The 24,907-nt window shown below is 37.9% G+C and overlaps 1 protein-coding gene across 14 annotated transcripts in view; it reads right to left on the bottom strand.

Annotated features, from left to right (window-relative positions):
• MAST2 (microtubule associated serine/threonine kinase 2) overlaps positions 1-24,907 on the bottom strand; it is a 210,611-nt gene that overhangs the window by 125,650 nt on the left and 60,054 nt on the right. For 11 of the 14 annotated variants that reach the window (XM_082687229.1, XM_082687216.1, XM_082687222.1 and 8 more), the window contains one exon: positions 820-851. In XM_082687229.1, coding sequence (XP_082543355.1) covers positions 820-851 — 32 coding nt within the window. The remainder of the gene's footprint in view (positions 1-819; positions 852-24,907) is intronic. The other 3 variants (XM_082687227.1, XM_082687233.1, XM_082687224.1) reach the window with 1 other exon arrangement.

Raw genomic sequence — 24,907 nt, 5'->3', positions numbered from 1 at the left:
AAAAGTTTTGAAGCCATTGTTTTATCATAGTGCTATTTCCTTAGTGCTTCCCAAATCTGGCTTCTTAGCAAAATCATGGTAGATGTGGATGCAGGTGCATAAAAATACAGGTTTCTTGGGCCCCAACACATAGATTCTGATACAAATAAGTTTAGAATCTGTTCAGAATTTTAACAAGCATTCTAGATGATTCTGATTAGCCAAATCTGCAGTAGTGCCCTAAAAGAATTCTAAAGAGAAAAAGTAGGCCAAGAAAATGAAAGAATTTAAGTCTAGAGACAAAGATTATTTAGCAATTTCCCAAGCCCTAAAGCCAGAATAGGGGAAAAAACAAAACAAAACAAAACAAAAACGGGTGAAAGAAAGCCTTATTCCTATCCTGAATCCAAATTTGGAGCTACCCTTGCCCCTAAACTGTCAGAAAACTTGGCCTCTCCCTAGGACCATGTTATGAGACAGATAAAGATGTTAAGAGTTTCAACATGAACATTCCCAAAAAGCTTAAGTCTGTTTAAAAAAAAAAAAAAAACTTGGTAAAACCCAAAACCCATAAAACTATGATGGGTACTTAAGCAGCAGCTCTTGCTCAAATGCTAGCCAAAAACCAAGACAGAGAAGAGTGAGAAGGGGTGGGGGAAATTGGAGTATCTGACCTAGCAAGAGAAACTGGCTGGCCCACCAGGTTCCCTGGCCCAAATAAGAAGGGGGTGGGGGGAGGTGGAATATATGGGACTCCTCCAAATAATAACTGACAATGGTCCCCAGGAGGGATTCCTAAGCTAGTGTTCATAATCATAATCATAATAATCATCAACTTACAAGCTGCCTCTTCTTGGAAGGCTCAACTCCTTCTGAAAAACAAAGCACAAACACAAGTTACACAGAAATAAGGACACACCTAAGTCCTACAGGTCTGCATTAAATGTCCTACAGCATTATCTTAACAAGAGCAAAAACTATTTCCAAACAATAACCTCTTCCCTTATTTTTAAATTCAGCAAAATAAAGAATAGTCAGTTGAACTATTTCCAAAAGGAACGTCTCAGACTACTTACAGCCTTTTCCCCACTAGATGGAACCATCTCACCAGTGGAGATTACTCCAGCTACATTTTGGGCTAGCCATTAACTTGATGAATTAGAAAGTATTCACCACCCCCCATTAAGAGTCGGGGATAAGAAAGAAACGACATGGAATTTTTCTTTAATTAGGAAACATTTTAGACAAAGAAGTACAGAAAGTAATATAACAAAGGGATGACTACAGACACTGCTGGGGTGAAACCACTAGTCACAGATGGGCCTCGGTGACTTGCTTTCAAAATGTATCAAGGACCACCTCCCTCAGCTCCCCACTTTAACTGGTATGAGTATTTTGTTTCTTTGCCATATGTCTTTATATTTTCTTACATATATATTCACAAACAATTATTAGTACTGTTTCACAGGTTTTTAAATTATTTAAAATATTGTATGTATTCATCTGCTGACTTCAACATTATAACTGGTAAATTCACCCACATGAATATTTCTCACTTTTGTTATTAATCCACTTATTTTGACACTTATATATAATATTTATTTATCGACTTTCCAGGAAACAGAAAGTTAACTTTCTTTGCATATTTATCTTCTTCATCAAAACAATACTCCTATAAAATAGCTTGTACTTGGGACGCCAGGGTGGCTCAGTTGGTTAAGCAGCTGCCTTTGGCTCAGGTCATGATCCCAGCATCCTGGGATCGAGTCCCGCATCGGGCTCCTTGCTCGGCAGGGAGCCTGCTTCTCCCTCTGCCTCTGCCTGCCATTCTGTCTGCCTGTGCTTGCTCTCTCTCCCTCTCTTTCTCTGACAAATAAATAAATAAAATCTTAAAAAAAAAAAATAGCTTGTACTTGTGTCTTCATGCACATTATATAAAGTTTCTTGGAAGTATACATTTAGGTTTAACCTCCCCCTCCAGTGCTTCCCAGACCTGTCTCCCAAACTTCTGACACTTATAACCAATTTGCCCACTCAACAACTCAAATCCCCTATGTCCCAAACTGAGCTCATTCTTTCCACCAAAATTGATTTCAACAACAGGCTTTCCCCATCTCAGATGACAGTATTTCTATTCTTCTGGTTGTTTATTTTATTTTTTTAAGATTTTATTTATTTATTTGACAGAAAGAGATCACAAGTAGGCAGAGAAGCAGGCAGAGAGAGAGGAGGAAGCAGGCTCCCTGCAGAGCAGAGAGGATGTGGGGCTCAATCCCAGGACCCTGGGGATCATGACCTGAGCGGAAGGCAGAGGCTTTAACCCACTGAGCCACCCAGGCGCCCCCTTCTGGTTGTTTAGACCAAAACATCTGAACTCCTCCATAATTCACATCCATCATATCCCATCCATCAGAAATTCTTTATTTTGTAATTTTATTTTCTTAATCATTAAAATTTCATGATTATCAAGAGTTTTGTCACAATCATTTCCCCCTTTTTCTCTCCTGAAGGATTTTATTTTTTAAATTTTTATTTAAATTCTAGTTAGTTAACATACAGTGCAATATTGGTTTCAGAAGTAGAATCCAAAGATTCCTCACTTATATATAACATCCAGTGCTCATCATAACAAGTGCCCTCCTTAATGCCCATCACCTTTCTAGTCCATCTCCCACCCACATCCCTCCATCAACCCTCAGTTTGTTCTCTACCATTAAGAGTCACTTTTTAAAAAAAGATTTTATTTATTTATTTGACAGACAGAGATCACAAGTAGGCAAATAGGCAGGCAGAGAGACAGAGAAGGAAGCAGGCTCCCTGCTGAGCAGAGAGCCTGATGCGGGGCTCGATACCAGGACCCTGGGATCACGACCTGAGCCGAAGGCAGAGGCTTTAACCCACTGAGTCGCTTTAACCCACTGAGCCACCCAGGAGCCCCTCCTTAAGAATCTTACTTGTTTCCCTTTTTCTTTTTTCCCTCTCCCATATATTCATCTGCTTTGTTTCTTAAATTCCACACATGCGTAAAATTATACCATCCATCAGGAATTCTTTTTTTAAGACTTTATTTATTCTTTTTTTAAGACTTTATTTATTTGACATAGATCACAAGTAGGCAGAGAGGCAGGCAAAGAGAGAGGGCAGGAAGCAGGTTCCCTGCTGAGCAGAGAGCCTGATGAGGCCGGCCTCATAGGCATCAATCCCATGACTCCAGCCGAAGGCAGAGGCTTAACCCCTGAGCCACCTCCGCGCTCCCATCAGGAATTCTTAATAGCTCTAGCTTTAAAATACATCCAGAATACAACCATTTTTCAGACGTATCTCTGCAGTGTTTATACATATATAATCTCTTAAACAAAACCTTGGATTTAGTTATGTTTTAGATATTGGAATTGGGAGGGTTGGGTATTAAAGTAATGGCACATATATGTTATATTATGTAACAATTTATCAAATAACACCTTCAAAAAAGACTGGGGTAGCAACAAAACACACAAAATCCATTAAAATTTCTGCAACAAAATATACAGTAGTCACAATAAATTCAGTTAAAAGGTCTAAAGAGTCTCGATTCTATTTTGTCACTTGAAGAGTTAGAGAAAAACCTCTTGGTTTCTGCTATTGCAATCTAAGCCACCATGGTCTCTGCCTGGCTTCTCAACCATCTCTTAACTGGTACCCCATTCCTGCTTCTACCCTTATCCCTCTATAGTCTATTCTCAGTGTAACAGTGTTCCTTTTAAAAGTCAGTTAGATCATAATGCTCCTGCTCAAAACCCTCAAATGGATCCCTGATTCACTCACGAGTTAAAGTCAAAATCCACATAAAGACCTAGAACGGTGACCCACCACCACTTCCCAGTATCTCTCTGACCTCCTCCCTCCCTTGCACACTTTGATCCAGCCATACTGGACTCTATTGTTTGTCAAACACATCAGCATTCTACTACCTTAAGGCCTTAATGCTAATCTGTGCATTCTATCTAGAATGCTGCTCCTCCCCCAAATATTTCCTTGACTAACTCCCTAACAGCCTTCAAAAATCTTGGCTCAATTTTTACTTGAGCATGAAGTCTACTACCCTGATAGCCCTACATAATATTGCAACTTACCATCCCATCAACCTCTTACCCTGCTATAACTTTTTTTTTAATATATCACCAATATACTTTCAATACATTTATCACTAACATGTTATATAATTTAATTATGCTTATTGCCTATTTTCTATACTCCCCCACTAGAATCAAAGCTCCATGAGGGCAAGGATCTCAGTATGTTTTATTTACTAGTACATCTGAATGACTTAGAACAGTGATTGACATATATAGTAGATGCTCAAAAAATAACTGTTGAACACATACTCTCCAATACTTGGTATTTGCAGACTTTTTAATTTTTTTATTAAAAAAGCTTTCCCTTCTGATTTTTTAGGAAAGATTTTATATTTAGTTGACAGTGAGAGAAGGAGAGAACAAGTAGGGGGAGTGGCAGGCAGAGGGAGAGGGAGAACCAGGCTCCCCTCTGAGCAGGGAGCCCGATGTGGGGCTCGATCCCAGGACCCTGGGATCATGACCTGATCTTAAGGCAGATGTCCAACTGACTGAGCCACCCAGATGCCCCAACTTTTTAATTTTTTAAAGATTATATTTATATAGTCTTTATATATAAAGGGGGGAGAAGCAGAGGGGAAAGGAGAGGGAGAATGAACCTCAAGCCGACTCCGCACTGAACGCAGAGCCAAACACAGCCAATCCCACAACCCCAAGATCATGACCTGAACTGAAATCAAGAGTCGGACGCCTAACTGATTGAGCCACCCAGGCACCCCTGACTTTTCCATTTTTACCAATGTATTAACTCTCGTCATAGTATAGTTTTCAATTTTTTCAAATTTTTTAAATTTTATTTTTAGGTAATCTCTACACCCAATGTGGGGGCTCAAAACCACAACCTTGAGATCAAGAAACACCCTTTCCACCAACTGAATCAGCCAAGCAACGCCCATCATAGTATAGTTTTAATTGGTATTTCCTATAATTATTAGTGAAGTTAAGCAAGATTTCATGTGTTTACTAACCACTAGGGTTTCCTCAACAGTGAGCTGCCTATTTATACTTCAGCCCATTTTTCTATTAGATTTTCTGATTTTCTCATTGAATTAAAAGATATATTCTGGATAATAATTATTCGTAAGTTAATTCATTGAAAATGTTTCCTCAGTCTAATCTTTTTAACTTTTTTTTTTACTTTTATTTTTAATGGTGTCATCAAAAGATTTAATTTTTATATAGTCAAACTTACCAATCTCTCCTTATATTACTTTTTATACATAAGAAATACATCTCTAACACACAATCACATGAAAATATTTGCTTATATCTTCTCCTAAAAGAGTTGTAGGTTTATTTTCACACAAATAGGAATATTATCATATTTTCTTCTATATAAATGATTGATTAGCTTAGGCCATTTGTTAACTGAAGTGCAAATTCAGTACAACATTAAGTTTCCATAAATGCAGGGATGTCTCTCTTGACTATAATCTGTTCCACTGTACTGTCAGCCCCTGTGCCAATACTACACTGTTTAATTGGTATAGCTTGACAATAAATCTTGATACTAGTAAGGCAATTCCATTCACATTGTTATTGCTCTTGAAAATTATGAGACCTAATCTTGGGGCTTTGCTCTTATGCATAAATTTTAGAGTCAACTTGTAGATAAAAACTTTGACACTGCACTTGATCCAGAGTTGATCCTGTGAACACATGAATAAGAAAAGCAGAACAGCCTTATTGCTGATATTTTGAGTAGTCTGGATAGAAGATCAAAACAGCCACAACATTCCCTAAAATCCAGTGCAAGGCCCTAATTCCCTTCCTTTGCATGAAAGCTAAGAAATAAGAGGGAACTGCAGAAAAAAAGTATCAAGTGAGCAAAAGTTGGTTCATTAAGCTGTAGGGAAAGAAGCCATCTCCTTAACATAAAAATGTAAGGTGAAGCATCAAGAGCTGATGTAGAAGCTACAGTAAGTTGTCCAGAAGATCTTGCTAAGATATTTAATGAAGGTGGCTACACTACCCAAAAGATTTTTAATGTAAATGAAACAGGTTCATTTTGGAAGATGCCATCTGGGACCTCCATAACTAGAGAGGTCAAGGCATTAAAGCTTCAAAGGACAGGCTGAATCTCTTGTTAGAGTCTAACGCAGCTGGTGAATTAAACTGAAGTCCATGCTCACTGACCATTCTAAAAATCCTAGGGCCCTTAAGAATTATGCTAAATCTACTCTAATTGTACTCTATCAACGAAACAACAAAGCCCCGATGACAGCACATCTGTTTATAGCATGGTTTACTGAATAATTGGAAGCCTGCTGTTGAGACCCGCTCAGAAAAAATAAGACTCCTCTCAAAGTATCACTGCTCATTGACAATGCATGTGGTCACCCAAGAGCTCTGATGGAGATGTACAACAAGATTAATGTTTTCATGCTTGTTAACACAACCATTCTGTAGCCCATCGATCAGGGAGTAATTTTGACTTTCAAGAAACACATTCTGCAAGGCTTTAGCTGCCATAGGTAGTGATTCCTCTGACAGATTTATGCAAAGTAAATGGAAAACCTTCCAGAAAGGATTCACCATTCTAGAAGCCATGAAGAACATTCGTGATTCATGGGAGGCGGCCAAAATATCAACATGAACTGGAACGTGAAAGAAGTGGATTCCAACACTCAAGGGTGACTTTGAGGAGCTTAAGATCTCAGTGGAAGAAGTAACCGCAAATGGGGTGTAAATAGGAAGAGAACTAGAATTACAAGTGGAGCCTGAAGGTCTGACTGAATTGCTGCAATCTCATGATAACACTTGAACGGATGAGGAGTTACTTCTTATGGATGAACAGTGGTTTCTTGGGATGGGATTTCCTCCTGGTAAGGATACTGTGAAGAATGTTGAAACAATAACATAGAATTTAGAATACCACATAAACTTAGTTGACAAAGCAGTGGCAGACTTCGGCTCAGGTCATGATCTCGGGGTCCTGGGAGCAAGCTCCACATCTGGCTCTCTGCTCAGCAGGGAGCCTGCTTCCCACCCCCTTCTCTCTGTCTGACTCTCTGCCTACTTGTGATCTGTCAAATAAATAAATAAATAAAATCTTTAAAAAAAAAAAAAAAGGCAGTGGCAGAGTTTGAGAGGATTGACACCAATTTTGAAAGAAGTTCTATGTGTAAAATACTATCAAACCACATGTCACACTACAGAGAAATCATTCATGAAAGGAAGAGAGTCACTGTTGTCTTTTTCAAGAAACTGCCACAACCATCCCAACCTTTAGCAACCACCATCCTGATCAGTCGGCAGCCATCAACATCAATGTAAGACCCTCCACCAGCAAAAAGATTACAACTCACTGAAAGCCAAGATGGTGGCTAGTATTTTTTAGCAACAAAGTATTTTTAAATTAAGGTATACAGGTTTTTTTCTAGACAGAATGCTGTTGCTCACTTAATAGACTACAGTATAGTGTAAACATAACTTTTATATGCATTGGATAACCAAAAAAGTCATTTGGCTTGCTTTATTGCAATATTTGCTTTAGGTGGTGGTCTGGAACTGAACACACAATAGCTCCAAGATACACTTATATTTGCTTTATCACATGTTTAGCCACCCATTCATTTTTAAAAAACAAAATGCATCTTCAAGTAGACTACAAACATCAGTAGACCCTTAAGCATGTATATCATTATCCAGAATTCAGCATTTATTTACTATGCTTTCATGTTGGATATATAAATAGAAATAAATTTATATTTAAATTTACTGCACAAATCTTAAGTATGCCAGATGATAAGTTTAATTAATGTAAAACCAAGGTAACCCAAATCCCTAACAAAATATAGAACATGTCCATCAATCCAGAGAGTTCCATCATATCTTTTTTTGGTAAATTCCCAACAAACCATTATTACCCCACCCAAGCAAATACTACTATTCCCGTTTTTCCACCATGGATTAGTTTTGCCTGTCCCAGAACTTCATTAAATGGAACAAATATGAACACTTGTATATAAAACTTCTTGCACTCAGCACAGCATTTTAGAAATTCATCCATATGTTGCATAAAACATTCATATAAAATTCATATTCATATTCACATGAATATACCAGTTTATTTAGCTTTTCTCATACTAATGGATATTAGGGTTATTTCCAGTTTTGAGCTATTAACATTCCTGTACAAGTCTTTTAATAGGCCTATGTTTCATGTCTTGCGTAAATACCTAGGTATGGGATTACTGGGTTATAGGATGGATATAAATTTGTTTTATAAGAAACTACCAGATCTTTTTCTGAAGTGATTATACCAAGTTACACTCCCATTAACAGTGTATTAGAATTTTGGGGCACCTGGGTGGCTCAGTGGGTTAAGCTGCTGCCTTCGGCTCGGGTCATGATCAGCAGGGAGCCTGCTTCCTCCTCTCTCTCTCTCTCTCTGCCTGCCTCTCTGCCTACTTGTGATCTCTCTCTGTCAAATAAATAAATAAAATCTTTAAAAAAAAACTGTATTAGAATTTTAATTGCTTCACACTCTAGCTAATGTAGTAATATTACTAATAATAAGAATTGCTCTATACTCACCCCAAGAACTATGCCACATTCATGCCAATATGTGCCATCAGTATTTAAATTTTAGCCTAGATTGTAGCAAGTGCGTAGGTGTATCCCATTGAGTTTTAATTTGCATTTTGAAGATGACTAATGATGATGATGTTAAACTTCTTTTTGTGTGCCTTATTAGCCATCAGTACATATTCTTTCATGAACCATCTTTCTTTCATGAACCCCCTTTTATAATTGGGCTATTTATCTTTTTATTTTTGAGCTGAATTCTTCATATAGGGGTGCCTGGGTGGCTCAGTGGGTTAATGCCTCTGCCTCCGGCTCAGGTCATAATCCCAGAGTCCTGGGATTGAGCTCCGAATCATGCTCTCTGCTCAGCAGGGAGCCTGCTTCCTTCTCTGTCTCTCTGCCTGCCTATCTGCCTACTTGTGATCTCTGTCAAACAAACAAACAAACAAATAAATAAATAAAAATCTTTGGGGGAAAAAAGAATTCTTTATATATTCTAGACCCAGGTCCTTTGTTAGATATGTCTGATGAATATTTTCTCTTAGTGTGTGGCTTGCCTAACAAAGTCATTACTGGTGTCTTTTGATGAGCAAAAAGTTTTAAATTTTGATGAAGGACAATTCATCCATTTTTTTTTATGGTTAATGCTTTCAGAATCTTGCCTAAGAAAACTTTGCCCATGCCAAGAGCACAAAAATATTCTCCTATATTTTATTTCTAGAAGCTTTTTGGTTTTTAGTCCTTAGCCTTATGATCCATTTTGAATTAATTTGGGGGTAGCATGTGAGTTAGGGTTAAGGTTCATTTATTTTTCCATATAGATATCCACTTATTTCAGCACCATTTATGGAAAACACCATCTCTCCACCAACAGATTTCTTTGGCACCTTTGTTGAAAATCAAATTAAAATAGAATGGGCTATTCTGGGACTCTCTACTGCACTCCATTTTTCTACCCTGTGCCAGCACCACACTTTTTGATTCTATAGCTCTAGTATTAAAGTCAGACCATGTCGTCTTCTAACTTCATTCTTCTTCAAGAATGATTTGGACATTCTAGACTCTTTGCATTTGCATATAAATGCTGCATATAAATTATTAATTTGTACAAAAATGTCTGCTGGGATTACAGACCAATTTGGAAAGAACTGAGATCTTAATATTGAGTCTTCCAACCCATGAACATAGTATTTCTCCACTTACTTAGATCTATGTTAATTATTCTATGCAAAGTTCTATAGTTTTAAGCAAAAAGATCTTCTTTTGTGAAACTTACCCCTAAGTCAATATTTCTAAAGCTGTTGTAAATAAAATGCTTTCCAATTGCTTGCTTCTAGAACAGAAATACAATCAAGTTTTATATATTGACTGAGTCCTACAACTTTGCTATATTCATTCATTATTAGTTGTAATAGCTGTTTTGTAGATTCCATGGGATTTTTATGTATAAACAATTGTGTTCTCGGGGCGCCTGGGTGGCTAGCGGTTTAGGTGTCTAACTCTTGGTTTTGGCTCAGGTCCTGATCTAAAGGTCATGAGATCAAGCCCTGCATTGGGCTCCCCCCTCAGCAGGGAGTTTCCCTCTCTCCTCCTTCTGCCCTTCTCCCCTGCTGGGACACTCTCTCTCTCTCTCTCTGAAGTAAACTTAAAAAAAAAAAAAAAAAAAAGTCCTCTATAAAAAAAGAGAGTTTTACTTCTTTCCACTTACATTAGCCTTCACATGGCCAAATTACCTAACATAAAGTCTATTTTATAATAAAGTGTTGACTAACTTAACATAATGGTTTAAAACCTATACTGAACGTGAAAAACAGAATGGCTGTAAGTATATCAATTGTGTGACTGACTGGAGAGTAGCATACTACATTACCACTATCCCAGGAAAATACCAAATTTAAAAAGTCAACATATAGTCTCTACCAAATGTGTATCATTTTCACACCATCATAAAGTTGATAAATCACAAGTTAAACTATCATAAGTTGGGGACTATCCTTATTAAACTAATCTTACATTTCTGGGTATAACCCAACTTGGTTAGATTAACTTTGTTAATATTTTATTAATGATTTTTGTATCTATGTTCATAAGGGATAATGGTCTCTAGATTTTATTACAATGCCTTTGTCAGATTTTGGTATCACAATTATCCTGGCCTCCTAAAATTGGCTGGGAACAGTTCCTGCCTCTATTTTCTGAAAGAGCTTGTATAAGATTGGTGTTATTTCTTCCTTAATTATTAAGCAGCATTGTTTGGTTTTAAAGATTTTGTTTATTTATTTGACAGAGAGAGCAAGCCAACACAAGCAGAGGATGCTACAGAGAGAGAGAAAGAAGCAGGCTCCCTACTGAGCAGGGAGCCCAATGCGGGGCTCAATCCCAGGATCATGACTTGAGCCGAAGGCAGATACTTCACCAACTGAGCCACCCAGGTGCCCCTAATATACAGTTTTCACTGATAAAATCATCTAGGTCTGGAAGCTTTTATTGAGGATTTTGCCTCTTTGCTAAGTAAGATTTGCCTATGTATTTTCTCTTCTCAAACTGTCCTTATCAGTTTAGGCATCATAATCCTCATAAAATGTGGTTAAGAGAAGATGTCCTTTTTCTTTTTTATTCTGAAATACCTATATAAAACTGGTAATATCATTCTTTGAACCTGTATGACAGTTCTGGCTTCCTGAATAGTTTAAATAGGTAACATGAGGTGGGTTATATTTGGGGGTAATAATAGTGATAATTCTACAAAATGCTTATGTGTCCCTCTCTGAATTCCTTTTAGATAAGGTAACAAAATGCATCCATGAAGATCTATCCCTTCTTCCTTACCCTCTCTCCTTGGACCTCCACAAAAGCCTGCACTTGCAAGATGGATGCCCAGGGCTCCAGATGAGTACATTCCATGCCAAGCACTCTGGTACCATAAAGACAGGCCTAAGACAAAGTGGAACAAAAAGTGCTCTCCAATCAGATAGGATTTCCCAATCCTCCCTTTCCCAGAGAATATTCAAAGCAAATTAAGGAGGGAATCTGCATAGTCATGAAGTTTAGCTGAGATAAGAGCACTCTCATTTAGACAGATAACTATAAATTTGATTTATCACTTCAGATCAGAAAGATGATAATATCTGACAATACATTATAACATCAGGTGAAGCCCATCCCATTCCAGCTTCTCTGATCTACTAGTTATATCTTGACTCTCCATATTCTTCATGATCAGAATTAGCATTCTGAACACATACATGTCTATCCCACCTTAAAAAAAATTTATTCCCTTGACTACTACACATCCCTCTTCAACTACGGCCTTATCAAGTCTTTTTCCCTTCACAACCACACCTTCTTTTATTCTTTGTTCTTTTTTTTTTGTAAGTAGATTCCACGCCCAGCATAGAGCCCATAGAGCAGGGTTTCAAAGCATGACCATGAGACCAAAGATCAGAGCTGAGATCAAGAGTCCAAAGCTTAGGGATGCCTGGTTGGTGCAGGCAGTTAAGTATCGGACTCTTGGTCTTGGCTTGGGTCATGATCTCTGGGTCTTGGGATCGAGCCCCACGTCAGGCTCTGTGCTCACCAGAGAGTCTGCTTGGGACTCTCTCTCCCTCTGCCCCTCCCCACACCCAGCTCACTCTCGTTCAATCTCTCTTTAAAAATAAATAAATATATCTTTTGGAAAAAAAGAGTCAGAAGCTTAATGAACTGGGCCACTCAGGCACCCTCCCGCCCCATTTTTTTAATCACAAGCACGCTTTTTGAATTAGTCAACGTTCACTGTCTCCAATTTCTCACCTCCTATTTGTTCTTCAGCACATTGCAAACATCCCCAGACTTTACCACCCCCATTTAAACTATCCTTGCCAGGCTATCAATGGACCCCATGTAAAAAAACCTCCCATGTATTTTGTCTACCATTTCTTTTTCTGGCTTGACTGCTCAGCAGAATTTGACAGTATCATTCACTCTTCTATCCTGAAAGAATTTTATTTCCCCAAAACCATTCTCCTGTTATAGCTCTTATTTCTGAAAACACTACTTAAACACCTTTGCAGGCTCATCCTTCACCATCTGAGACCTTTAAATGTTATTTGTCCTTAAAACTCTGCCTGGAAACTCTTTCTACATATTTTACAGATGACTCCCATATTTGTATCTTCGTCCCATCTCTCTCTCCTGAGTTCTATAGTTTTAAATAGAACTATCTTGTCCTTAAGATGTCTAAAACCTCAACCTGGCTTTCTACTCAATCTAGCTCATCCTGTATTTTCTATTTCAGTGATGGTACCACCAAATCCAGGGTCATTCTTCTTTTTTTTTTTTTAACTTACAAATTTTTATTTAAATTCTCAAGGGTTAACATATAGTGTAATATTGGTTTCAGGAGTAGAATTTACTGACTCATCACTTTCATGTAACACCCAGTGTTCATCTTAACAAGTGCCCGCCTTAATACCCATCACCCACCTAGCCCATTCCCCACCTACCTCCCTCTATCAACTCTCTGTTCAGATCCTTCTTGATTCACTTTTTCTCACCCTCCAATCCAATTATTCAGCAAGCCTTGCCAATTCTACCTCCAAAAGGTCTATCTTTAGCCTGTCAGTTTCACTTTATCTCCACTGCCATCTCCCCTAGTCCAAACCAGCATCATGCTATACCACCTTCCTAGCTCATCACCTTTCAGTTTGTTCCCCTGGATCCTTAATGTTATATCAATATAAATATCAAGTAATTAGTATCTGTCTAATATTATCTAATCTAATACTATCTAATACTATCTTTGTTTAACAAAGCAAAAAGCCAAAAAGATAATTTTAAAATGCAGAACTTGATTGGGTCATTTTTCTTCTTAAACTCCTCAATGGATAAACTCAAAAATCCTTTCTGTAGCCTACAGGGTACTACCTGGCTGCTACTGCCTACCTCTTCAGTGTCCTTTGTACAACTCCCCAGTCTCACTGCAGTTTTGATCTCTAGGACAAGGCATACCCTCTCTTCACCTTCAGGGCTTCACACCTATTATTCTGCCTGGAATACATCTCCTTATCTCCTTTTATACATTCCTGAACCTTAGCTTAAATCTCATTTCCTCTGGGAAGATCTCCCTTACATACAGTTTCCTTAGCCTACCTCTACATACTTTGAACTCTTCACTATCATTAGCTACTTAATTATCTGTTTTCTGAGAATGACTGTTAGCTCTAGAGGAAGAGATTAGTCTTGCCCACAAGGACATTCTTAGCATCCAGCACAATACCTAGCCTAGTAGATACCAAATGAATATTTAATGAATAAAACAATGACTCAATCAAGTAAGTAAATGGTACTTATTATCATTATCATCACTATAATGCTCAAAATAGGGTCTTCTTACTCATTTGGAGTTCAACTGATGAAAAATATCAACTGCAATAAAGGCTGGTAAAAGAGGCTTTACTAGAGAAAGGATATACTCCGTTATCAATGCTTATTTACTGACAGTCTTCTGGATGGTAGGTATTATAATGATCGTAAAAAAGAAAAATGCTTTTAGGAAAGAAAAACATAACCCACCACAGAAATCTACTTTAACACCGTTTACTAAGTGGGCTTAAAAGAACCACTATCGGGCACGGGCAAGTGGGTGGCTCAGTGGGTTAAGCCTCTGCCTCTGGCTCAGGTCATCATGGTCTCAGGGTCTGGGGATGGAGGCCTGCATAGGGCTCTCTGCTCAGCAGGGAGTCGGCTTCCCGTCTCTGCCTGCCTCTCTGCCTACTTGTGATTTCTCTCTCTGTGTCAAATAAATAAATAAATAAATAAATCTTTTCTTTTCTTTTCTTTTCTTTCTTTCTTTCTTTCTTTCTTTTTTTTTTTTTTTTTTAAAAAGGAACCACTATCCCCAAATCGTTAACGTCCTCTCCCCTAAGCTCTGGCAGCAAATAAATCTGCTGGGATGCACAAAAAGCTCTCTTTCCTGTGTAGCAAATGTACGGTTACTACTGCTCTGGGCATTATGCTGTTTTAGCTCCACTCAAGTATGAATCTATCTTAAGGTCTGAAGCCAAGGGGGAAATCAGTGTAAACGCAGCTACAGTACACCTATGAAACTAATGTATTTCATTCACCTCGTTCCATTAAATTCAAATGTCATCACCCTAAGAACAGGTTTCAATGATACAGTATTTTCATTATACAATATTAAGGAACATGGAAAAGAGCACACAATATAAATAAAGTTCATGTTATGGCTCAATAACACATAACTTATGTGACCTGGAATTTCACCTGCCTCTATGGCTTAGATAAAATGTTTATAAAGGTCAAATAAAATAATGTATATGAAAGTATTTTATTCTATTAATTGTGACACAAATGACGATGTAGTCTCTTGTGAGTTTGAAGAACAGTAAAGACAGCTTGATGATACTAATAGGATATTCCACACGGTATAAAAACTCAGGGCTCAGAGTTGAAACATTTTTAAACACAGTTCGGGGTGCCTGGGTGGCTCAGTGGATTAAGCCGCTGCCTTCAGCTCAGGTCATGATCTCAGGGTCCTGGGATCGGGTCCCGCATCGAGCTCTCTGCTCAGCAAGGAGCTTGCTTCCCTCTCTCTCTCTCTCTGGCTGCCTCTCTGTCTACTTGTGATTTCTCTCTGTCAAATAAATAAATCTTTAAAAATAAAATAAAATAAACACAGTTCTACTGCTTATTATGCTCATAAATCTTGGTTGCTGATTATGCTTTCCTAAATCTCATTTTTCTTTTCTGCATACCTGCAATAACAATTAACAATACCTACTTTGCGGGGCACCAGGTAGCTCAGGGTTAAGTGCCTGACCCTTGGTTTTGCCTTAGGTTGTGATCTCAGTTTGGTTCCATGACACTACAAGGGGCTTTGAGCTCCACACAGAGTCCACCTGGGATTCTCTCTATTCTCCCTCTGCCCTCCCCTGGCTTGCACACACATGCTCTTTTTCTCTCTCAAACAATTAATTTTTTAAAAAATAACTACTTCACAAAATACAAAAACCTACTTTGCCTATCTCACAAAGTTAGCCCAAGGTTAGAATACAAAAATGCATTTAATGGGCACCTGGGTGCTGCAGTCAGATTTTTGTTTTGTTTTAATTAAAGAATTTAATTTTTTTATTTGTCAGGGAGAGGGAGAGAGAGCACAAACAGAGGGAGCAGCAGAGGGAGAAGGAAAAGCAGGTTCCCCGCTGATCAAGGAGACTGACTCAGGCTTAACCCCAGGACCCTAAATTATGAACCGGCTGAAAGCAGAAGCACTTAACCAACTGAGCCACCTAGGCATCCCTGGTGGGGCAGTCGGTTAAGCTACTGACTCTTGGTTTTGGCTCAGGTCATGATTCAGGTCATGAACTCGAGCCCACGTAGGGCTCCACACTCAAAACAGACTCTGCTCAGGATTCTCTCTCTCTCCCTCTGCACCCTCCACCCCACCACAACTCTCTCTTTCTCTCTAAAGTAAATAAATAAATCTTTTAAAAAAATACATTTAAAAACAAAGCTTTCAAATGAAAAGATGCTCTGCATCATATGTAATCAGGGAAATGCAAATTAAAATAATGAGATAGCACTATACAAGTTCTATAAAAACACCCCAAATTTGGAATGTTGGCAACAAAAAATACTGGTGATGTGGGGCAACAGAAACCCTCATATGATATTCTTTTTTAATTTTTTTTTATTAACATATGATGCATTATTAGCCCCAGGGGTACAGGTCTGCGAATCACCAGGTTTACACACTTCACAGTACTCACCATAGCTCATATGATATTCTAACGAGGGATATATGTCATTGTACATTTGTCCAAACCCATAGGATGCACAACACTAAGAGTGAACACTACATTAAACTGTGGACTTTGGGTGATAATAATGTGTCAATTTAAGGTTCATTCTTGGGGGTTAAAAATATATCACTCTCGTGAGTGATAGTGATAATGGCAGAAACTGTGTATGTGTGGGGTCTAGAGGATATGTGGGAAATCTCTGTCCCTTCCTCTCATTTTTGTTGTAAACTTACAACTGCTCTAAAAATAAAGTAAAAGTAAATAAAGTTTTAAAAAAAAAGTCAAGAAAAGCTTAAGGTTTGACAGCCTGAAGTATCATTAGTAACTTAGTAACAAGAGTTACATTTTCCTAATTTGACCACCTGCACCAAGACTGTAAAGCTAATGGATAAGGCACTATTCTCCAAAAACTAACTCTATCCCCCAAACTCAAGGATATATTGTTTAAGTTTCTAAAATTTTATTACAACTATTTTGGTTCCCTGAAACTAATATAGTTTGATATTATCTGCTGAAGATGATATTCCCATATTTTCTTGAACTAAAGCAGCAAAGAAAGCTGTATATACTAAATTCTAGGAAAATAACCATTCACTTCCTTTCACTTGTCCACAAAACAAATTTCCAAAGGTATTACTTACAAAATGAGATGGCGCTGTTCACATGGGGAATCACAGTCTACGTGCATTACTCATAATTCACAATGACTAAACCCATAAAATATTTCCAAAGAAAAGACAAAGGCCAAGTGTCCAAAAGCAATAACTGCTACCCCCACAAGTAAATATGCAAGCCAAGAGTCACAAGACTGGTATTTGTCCTTTACATCAATAGTTCACCAGCATGGAGAAGACTGGTGGGTCAAAGCTATCTCTCTGCCTCAGGCAGCTCCCTTTCTGAGCCTCCCTCACAGTTTCTAGTTGAATTCTCACTCATATTCATTCATTCACCCATTCGTCTTCCACTGCAATAGCAGCACTCTTCCTAGAGAAGGAAATTAACAGGCTTCAAGAAACATATAACTCAACCTTCCACTCTACAGAGAGTAGAGTTTGAGGGTTCGTTTCGGAGACAACACCTCAACCAACATATAAAATCAAGGGTTGGGGTCCCTAGGTGGCTCAGTGGGTTAAAGCCTCTGCCTTCGGCTCAGGTCATGGTCCCGGGGTCCTGGGATCGAGCCCCAAATCGGGCTCTCTGCTCAGGGGGAAGCCTGCTTCCCCCTCTCTCTCTGTCTGTCTCTCTGCCTATTTGTGACCTCTGTCTGTCAAATAAATAAATAAAATCTTAAAATCAAGGGGGGGGGGAATGGCATTCTCACCACTGAATGACTAGATACCTCTTTATAGAACTTATAAATAAAACAATACAGTGTGACTAACATAAATAACACTGCTTGGGGTGAGGGTAGGAGTAGAGAACAACATTCTAGGGCCCACTCAGACTCCACTGCTGATGACAATTAACATCCTGTACTTCAGTATCCCACTGGATGAAAGAAGACAACAAATATTTTTTAACTACTTAATGAAAAACAATATAAATACAGAAAAGTACACATAAGCATACAACTCAAATTTTCACAAAATGAAAACAGTAGTGTAGCCAACAGCCAGGGTTTTAAAAAAAATGAGCATCTACATCAACCCAGAAATATCCTTGTGCCCCTGCTTTCAGTCACTACCTACACTCCCCATGGAAACCATCATTTTCACTTCTAACTTTTATAGATCACTTTTGTTGTTTTGGCATTTTCTTAAATCCAATATAAAGTCTATACTCTTTTGTGTCTAGCAATTTTCTTCAATATATGTCTAATTTGAGTCCCAAAAAGCAAAAAGTAAAGAAGTTACAAAATTTGAAGATATGGTGGCTAAAAAATTTCCAAAATTGGTAATATGAAATGAATATACATATATAAGAAGCATAATATACTCAAGTGGGCTTAATTTTTTTTAAATCCAGACCAGGTAAATGATAGTAATACTGAAAAACACCAAAAACAAAAAAAAAAAATCTTAAGAACCAGAGACTAAGATCCATAAACTATAAAGGAAAGACAATTACAGTGGCAGCATATCTCTCAATAGCAATGATGGAAACCAAAAAATAGCTGAGTAATATGCACAAAGTTTGAGAGAAAATGACAACCAGGGGCGCCTGGGTGGCTCAGTGGTTAAAGCCTCTGCCTTCGGCTCAGGGCATGGTCTCAGGGTCCTGGGATGGAGCCCCGCATTGGGCTCTCTGCTCAGCATGGAGCCTGCTTCCCTTCCTCTCTCTCTCTGCCTGCCTCTCTGCCTACTTGTGATCTCTGTCAAATAAATAAAATATTTTAAAAATAAAATAAAATAAAAATAAATATTTTTTAAAGGGGGGTGGCGCCTGGGTGGCTCAGTGGGTTAAGCCGCTGCCTTTGGCTCAGATCATGATCTCAGGGTCCTGGGATCGAGTCCCGCATCGGGCTCTCTGCTCAGCAGGGAGCCTGCTTCCTCCTCTCTCTGACTGCCTCTCTGTCTACTTATAATCTCTGTCTGTCAAATAAATAAATAAATAAATCTTAAAAAAAAAAAAAAAGACAATCAACATAAGGTTGGGTACCCATACAATCTTTTAAGGACAAAGACATAAAAGAGACATTTTTTTTTTAAAGATTTTATTTATTTTTTGACAGACCGAGGGGGGGGGGGGAACCTACTGCATGCCATTTGCAGATAATCCAAAAGCAAAATGACATAGAAAGTTTGAAATAAAGTGATAGTTGGCTTAAAAAAAAAACTAACAGAACTTGGGACACCTGGGTGCTCAGCTGGTTAATCATCTGACTCCTGATCTCAGGTCAGGTCTTGATCTCAGAGTCATGAGTTCAACCCCTGAGTCCAGCATTGGACTCCATGCTCAGCAAAGAGTCTGCTTGCGATTCTTTCCCTCTCCCTCTGTCCCTGCCCCAACTCCTGCACTGGCACATGCATAAATTCTCAATCTTTCTCAACTAAATAAATCTTTAAAAAAAATAAAAGAGACACAAAGAGGGACATAAGAACAGACTCAACAGAGATTTCTGTTTTTTATTTAAATTCAATTAACATATAATGTATCATTTGTTTCAGGTGTGCGGGTCTGATTCATCAGTCTTTAAAAACACCCAATGCTCAATACATCATGTACCCTCCTTAATGTCCATCACCTAGTTGCCCCATCCCCCCACCACTCTCCCCTCCAGCAAGCCTCCGTTTGTTTCCTTTGTTTAAGAGTCTCTTATGGTTTGTCTCCCTCTCTGGTTATGTCTTGTTTCATTTTTTCCTCTCTTCCCCTATAATCCTCTGTCTTATTTCTTAAATTCCACATATCAGTAGGATCATTTGAATAACTGTCTTTCTCTGATTGACTTATTTTATTTAGCATAATACCCTCTAGTTCCATCCATCAACAGGGATTTTTCTTAAAAAGCAAATAATATCAATTTTTTTCCTCAATAAACAGACAAAATGGACAAACTCCTATAAATATATCCTATAAACCTTACCAAAACTACCTAAAGATGAAATAGGAAACTTAATTTAAATCCATTCCATTTAAAAATCCGAATCATACATTATGCCTGAGTTGAGTTTAGCACCAAAATTCAAGTGGTTATGCAATACAAAATTTATAAATACATATCAAATAAATTAATGGAGAAACACCACCATGTTCTCAAAAGATACAGAAAGGACACATCAAATGGGTACCAGCTTATTAAAAGAAAAGCCAAAAAAAGGGCAAAGAATCAAGGGACCAGAAATGTTCAAGACATTAGAAAAAAGAAAAAGAAGAGAGCTGAAATAAAAGTAGACATTCTCAGGGTGAAACATAAATGTTGCAAACTCAAATACTTCCACGGGCCAGTAAAGGAATGTATTTCATAAAATCTGAAAAACTATTACTCCAAGAGATGACATTATTTCAGGTATCAGTTAAAAAAAAAAAAAATGGGGGGGGGGCACGCCTGGGTGGCTCAGTTGTTAAGCCTCTGCCTTCAGCTCGGGTCATGATCCCAGGGTTCCGGAATTGAGCCCTGAATCGAGCTCCCTGCTCCACGGGAAGCCTGCTTCTCCCTCTCCCACTACCCATGCTTGTGTTCCCTCTCCCATTGTCTCTCTCTCTGTCAAATAAATAAACTCTTTAAAAAAAATTTTTTTAAGCAAAACTAAAATAACTGCCAATTAAAGCAAAACACACCATCAAAACATACCACAATTTCAGAGCTATTAAGTAAAAAGATGTGAGCCTTATAAATGACCACAGACGCCCCTGGGTCTGTCGGTCATTTATAAGGCTCAGTCGGTTCAGTGTCCAGCTCCTGATTTCGGCTCAGTTCAAGATCCAAGGGTCCTAGGATGGAGCCCTGAATCGGGCTCCCTGCTCAATGGGGAGCATGCTTCTCCCTCTCCTACTGCTGCTCCCCTGTATGCACTCTCTCTCTCTGTCAAATAAATAAAATCTTTTTAAAAAAGATTCTTTCTGCCCCTCACCACACCTTCTCTCCCTCTCTACTAAAATAAATAAAAATAAACAAACAAACAAACAAATAAATAAATAAAAGAAATGAAGAAACAGAGTAAATATATGAAGCAGCAAAATACAAAACAAAGGAAGAATCCATAGGGACTATATTCATCAATTTTTCTTTACATCTCTAAAGGTGGCTCCAAAAAAACCACTTCCATTGGAAGTGGTTCACAGACCTACAAATCTGTGATCCTGACTTACAGAAGGGAATGCAGGAATTTAATTCAGAGATGATAAGGGGATGTAATGTTAGATTACTATTAGATTTCTAAATGAAACAACTCAATGGACAAAATACATCCTATTTAGGGAAAATGTACCATTAAAATAAAATCCAGGAAGAAGAGGATCTCTAAAGGTCTGAGGCTGGCCCAATTATCCTTCTCTGCATAGATCTTGAAGTTAATCATGATGACAGTAAGAATTTGAAAATTAGATGGGACATGGGGAAGATGACCAGGAGGTTGATAGAGGAGGAAAACGACACTCAGGAATGAAAAATGTCAGAGAACCTGGATATGTTAAATATAAATCCCTCCCAATAAAAGACAGTAGTAGTCTGTTGAGGCTACAACATAGAATAGGAATATATACGACAGAGAAAAAAAAGAGAAGGCACACAAATAAGATAAATCATTCAATTTTCAAAGTCATTTAGTTTACTGACATGATGAAAATATTTAGTAGTACTAAGAACTGATGAGTATAAATTGCAGTTTCTCTACTTTTATTTCAACTTCCCACAAAAGGGAATTAAAAAAAAAAATCAGAAGAAGGGGTGCCTGGGTGGCTCAGTGGGTTAAAGCCTCTGCCTTCAGTTCAGGTCATGATCCCAGGGTCCTGGGATCAAGCCCACATCAGGCTCTCTGCTCAGCAGGGAGCCTGCTTCCTCCTCTCTCTCTCTGCCTGTCTCTGCCTATTTGTGATCTCTGTCTGTCAAATAAATAAAATCTTTAAAAAAAATTTTTTTTTTAAATCAGAAGGAAATCACTATGTTAACATTTTTGTCCATACATCATCATCTTTTTAAAAGTGAAGTAACTTTAAAGAGGAAAAGGAATGTTTGAAATCTAGCTGGTACTTGAAGATTTTGCTTTTAAGGACTACAAATCTAAACTGAATTACTTTCATATGAGGATCGTAACTAATTACAACAGTTCATAATTTTCAAAATTTAAAAAAATTCCAAGAAAGCTTTGTCAACAATGCTTCTTCCCAGTATGCATTATGTTGTCATATGTTCTCCAAAATAATTAAATGCCCCTGAACAATGGCACTTTTAAGTACTCTCATTTTTGAACATCAAAAGCACAAAAGTGGTGGAAGAAACATTACATGGTCTTCACCCGAGGGCAATAACTTTACCAGCACAACAAATATTCTTAACTTAGAACCTAGGAAATGGGGCTCGCTCTCTCTATACAATGAGACCCAATCACTGTATTTGCCTTCTAGGCAAATATGTAGAAATCATGAAAGTAAAAGAGTTGATAATAAAAATGTATTTATGGTAACTAATCAGCTGACCTTTCAAAGTTAAAATAAAATCCTCTCCCATAAAGATGATTGAGAAATAAAGCAAATATAAAAGCATCTTCTTTCATCCACAAGGAACTTTAACCTCAAAAGTAGCAATAGTATGAAAGCTGACCCAAAGACCCAAACCTGAACTGCTCTTTAAACAAGACAATGTCAGTTCCTACACAGGATAGTCTCCTTTAGTCTAAGGGAAAGATGCTGCCACATAATCTCCCAGATGTCTAAAAGGACCGAAGGATTCTATAATGTGTGAATGTGCAGGCTGAAACCACTAGAGCCCTTTCTCTAATAAGTAGGAAGCCAGCTTGAGAATACCCAGAGCAGAGAAGCAGAGTAAGACACTAGGTCCCTACATTACCCAACTCTGAAACCCATCCAACTTCTGGATATCCATATTCAAGTCAATATCTTTTTTTTTTTTAAGTATTTAAATCAGTCAGAGTCGAGTTTTCTGTCACTTTCAGATCGAGTATACAGACCTATACACCTAGCCTGTCCACGTAGAAGTTGTTTGTCCTTGAGGAAGTTACTAAGCTTTACAGAGCTGAAAAAATGGCCAGTCAGAAAAATCTCCCACTGCCTCCACTGCTATTACCTCCAACAAATCATTAGATCTTCTTGCCTCTGGGGTGCCTGCGTGGCTCAGTTGGCTAAGTGTCTGCTTTTGGCTCAAGTCATGGTCCTGGGATGGAGCCCTGCGGTGGGCTCCCCTGTTCTGTGGGAGCCTGCTTCTCCCTCAGCCCCTCTCCCCTGCTTGTGCTCTCTCTCAAAATTAAAAAAAATAATAATAAAATAAATGAATAAAATCTTAAAAAAAAAAGATCATCTTGCCTCTACAGTGGAATACAGAATGGGAGGCAGTAAGAGTTTTTCAAAATTTAACCATGGTTATTATGACTAAAATGTGGCAGAACTATAATTTGAACCAATCTTCTGTTCCTTCTTTAAAATTAACTGCACCTGAAAAGGTAGATAAAACCTAATTGTCATCAACATCTTGATGACTGAAGGAGATCATGTACAGCCTAATAATGAAGGGCACAAAACAGGCACACAATAAATGCACCATTTGTCACACTGCCACCTCCCTGGGAAAGAAAGCCAGAAAGATCAAAGCAGGGCTGTATCTTCACTGGTTTTCTAGAAAACTTTTAGGAACTCTAAATTATTTATCAAAACGCAGTTAGTAAGGCTCACAGATTCATTTGGATTTTTATCTTCTAATCTGAGGTTATCTAGTAAATTACTTGTACCACTGGATACATTTTCACTTTTTTGTATTTCTATACACAAATCTAAAACTAACTTTTGAAGTTTTACATTATAACTTACCTGTTTAAAACAAATAATCTAAACCGCTGCTTTTCAAATATTATTTCTATTTCAGAATGTTCCAATGCAGTCTTTTGGAGAATGAACTGTTAAAGTAATGAAAAATACTTGTGGGGAAAGAAGTGGCTGTAAGAAAACACCCTCCAGTGTATGTAGTCTGGCAATTTGGAGTTCCCGCTAGATAGAAACAAAGACTCAGGAGGAAGGGCACTGGGAAACAGAGTGAGCGGATACTGGAGACTGACTCAGTCACTAGAGAGAAAATGACTGAGTCAACACAAAGCAGACACAATAATTGAAAATATTCCCTACTCAACAAATAGGATTCCCTTTCAGAATCCGGGGAACTAAAAAGTTAAATAATGATATAAATATGCAATGCAATTAAATATGCCAGCCATTTTCTATCAACAGCTACTTGAACACACATCACGATTTATGAGAGGTCTTCTGAGTACTTTATAAATACTTCTTAAAATACCCACAAGAAATCAAATGACAGATCTCATCAAAGCAACTGCACTAATAGGAGAAATTAAAATAAGGCACTGACTTTTAAAGGCCAGTCATACTGAAAAAATGCTGAAGATTCAGCAAGTGCTTCCAGGATGCTTTGTATGCTCACAATGCCATCAATAAAAAAGATAAATAATAAGAACCACAAATATCATAATCCACCTAAATTTTACCAATCCTGTATATTTTCCTTCTGAACACTTTAAAGAAACCAAAATAACGTTAATTTATGATCATTCAAAAGACCCAAGTTGCTTTGTACATTTAAAAAAAGTGCTTTACAAATGTCAAAATAAAAACAGGAGAAATAGCTACATTTCATGAGGAGAACTGCACAGGTTGTTTGTTGAATTCAGTGTTTTATACTGAAACCTTCACTGGGTCAGTCAGTCCTTAAACACATTCAATGTTGGACTAAAGGAAACTGGCTCGTTCTTTATTAATAAGACCAAGACAGGCTGATCTACTTTATAAAGGATGAAAAAATTGATCATAAATTTTAAAAGAAATGTGGTATGTCTTCTCTTAGTGCTAAGGACATTCACTGAA

This window comes from Mustela nivalis (assembly GCF_964662115.1).
Source record: "Mustela nivalis genome assembly, chromosome: 10".
In the NCBI taxonomy this organism is placed as follows: Eukaryota; Metazoa; Chordata; class Mammalia; order Carnivora; family Mustelidae; genus Mustela; species Mustela nivalis.
The sequence above is the reverse complement of the archived record's forward strand: the minus strand, read 5'-3'. Positions and strand labels throughout refer to the sequence as shown.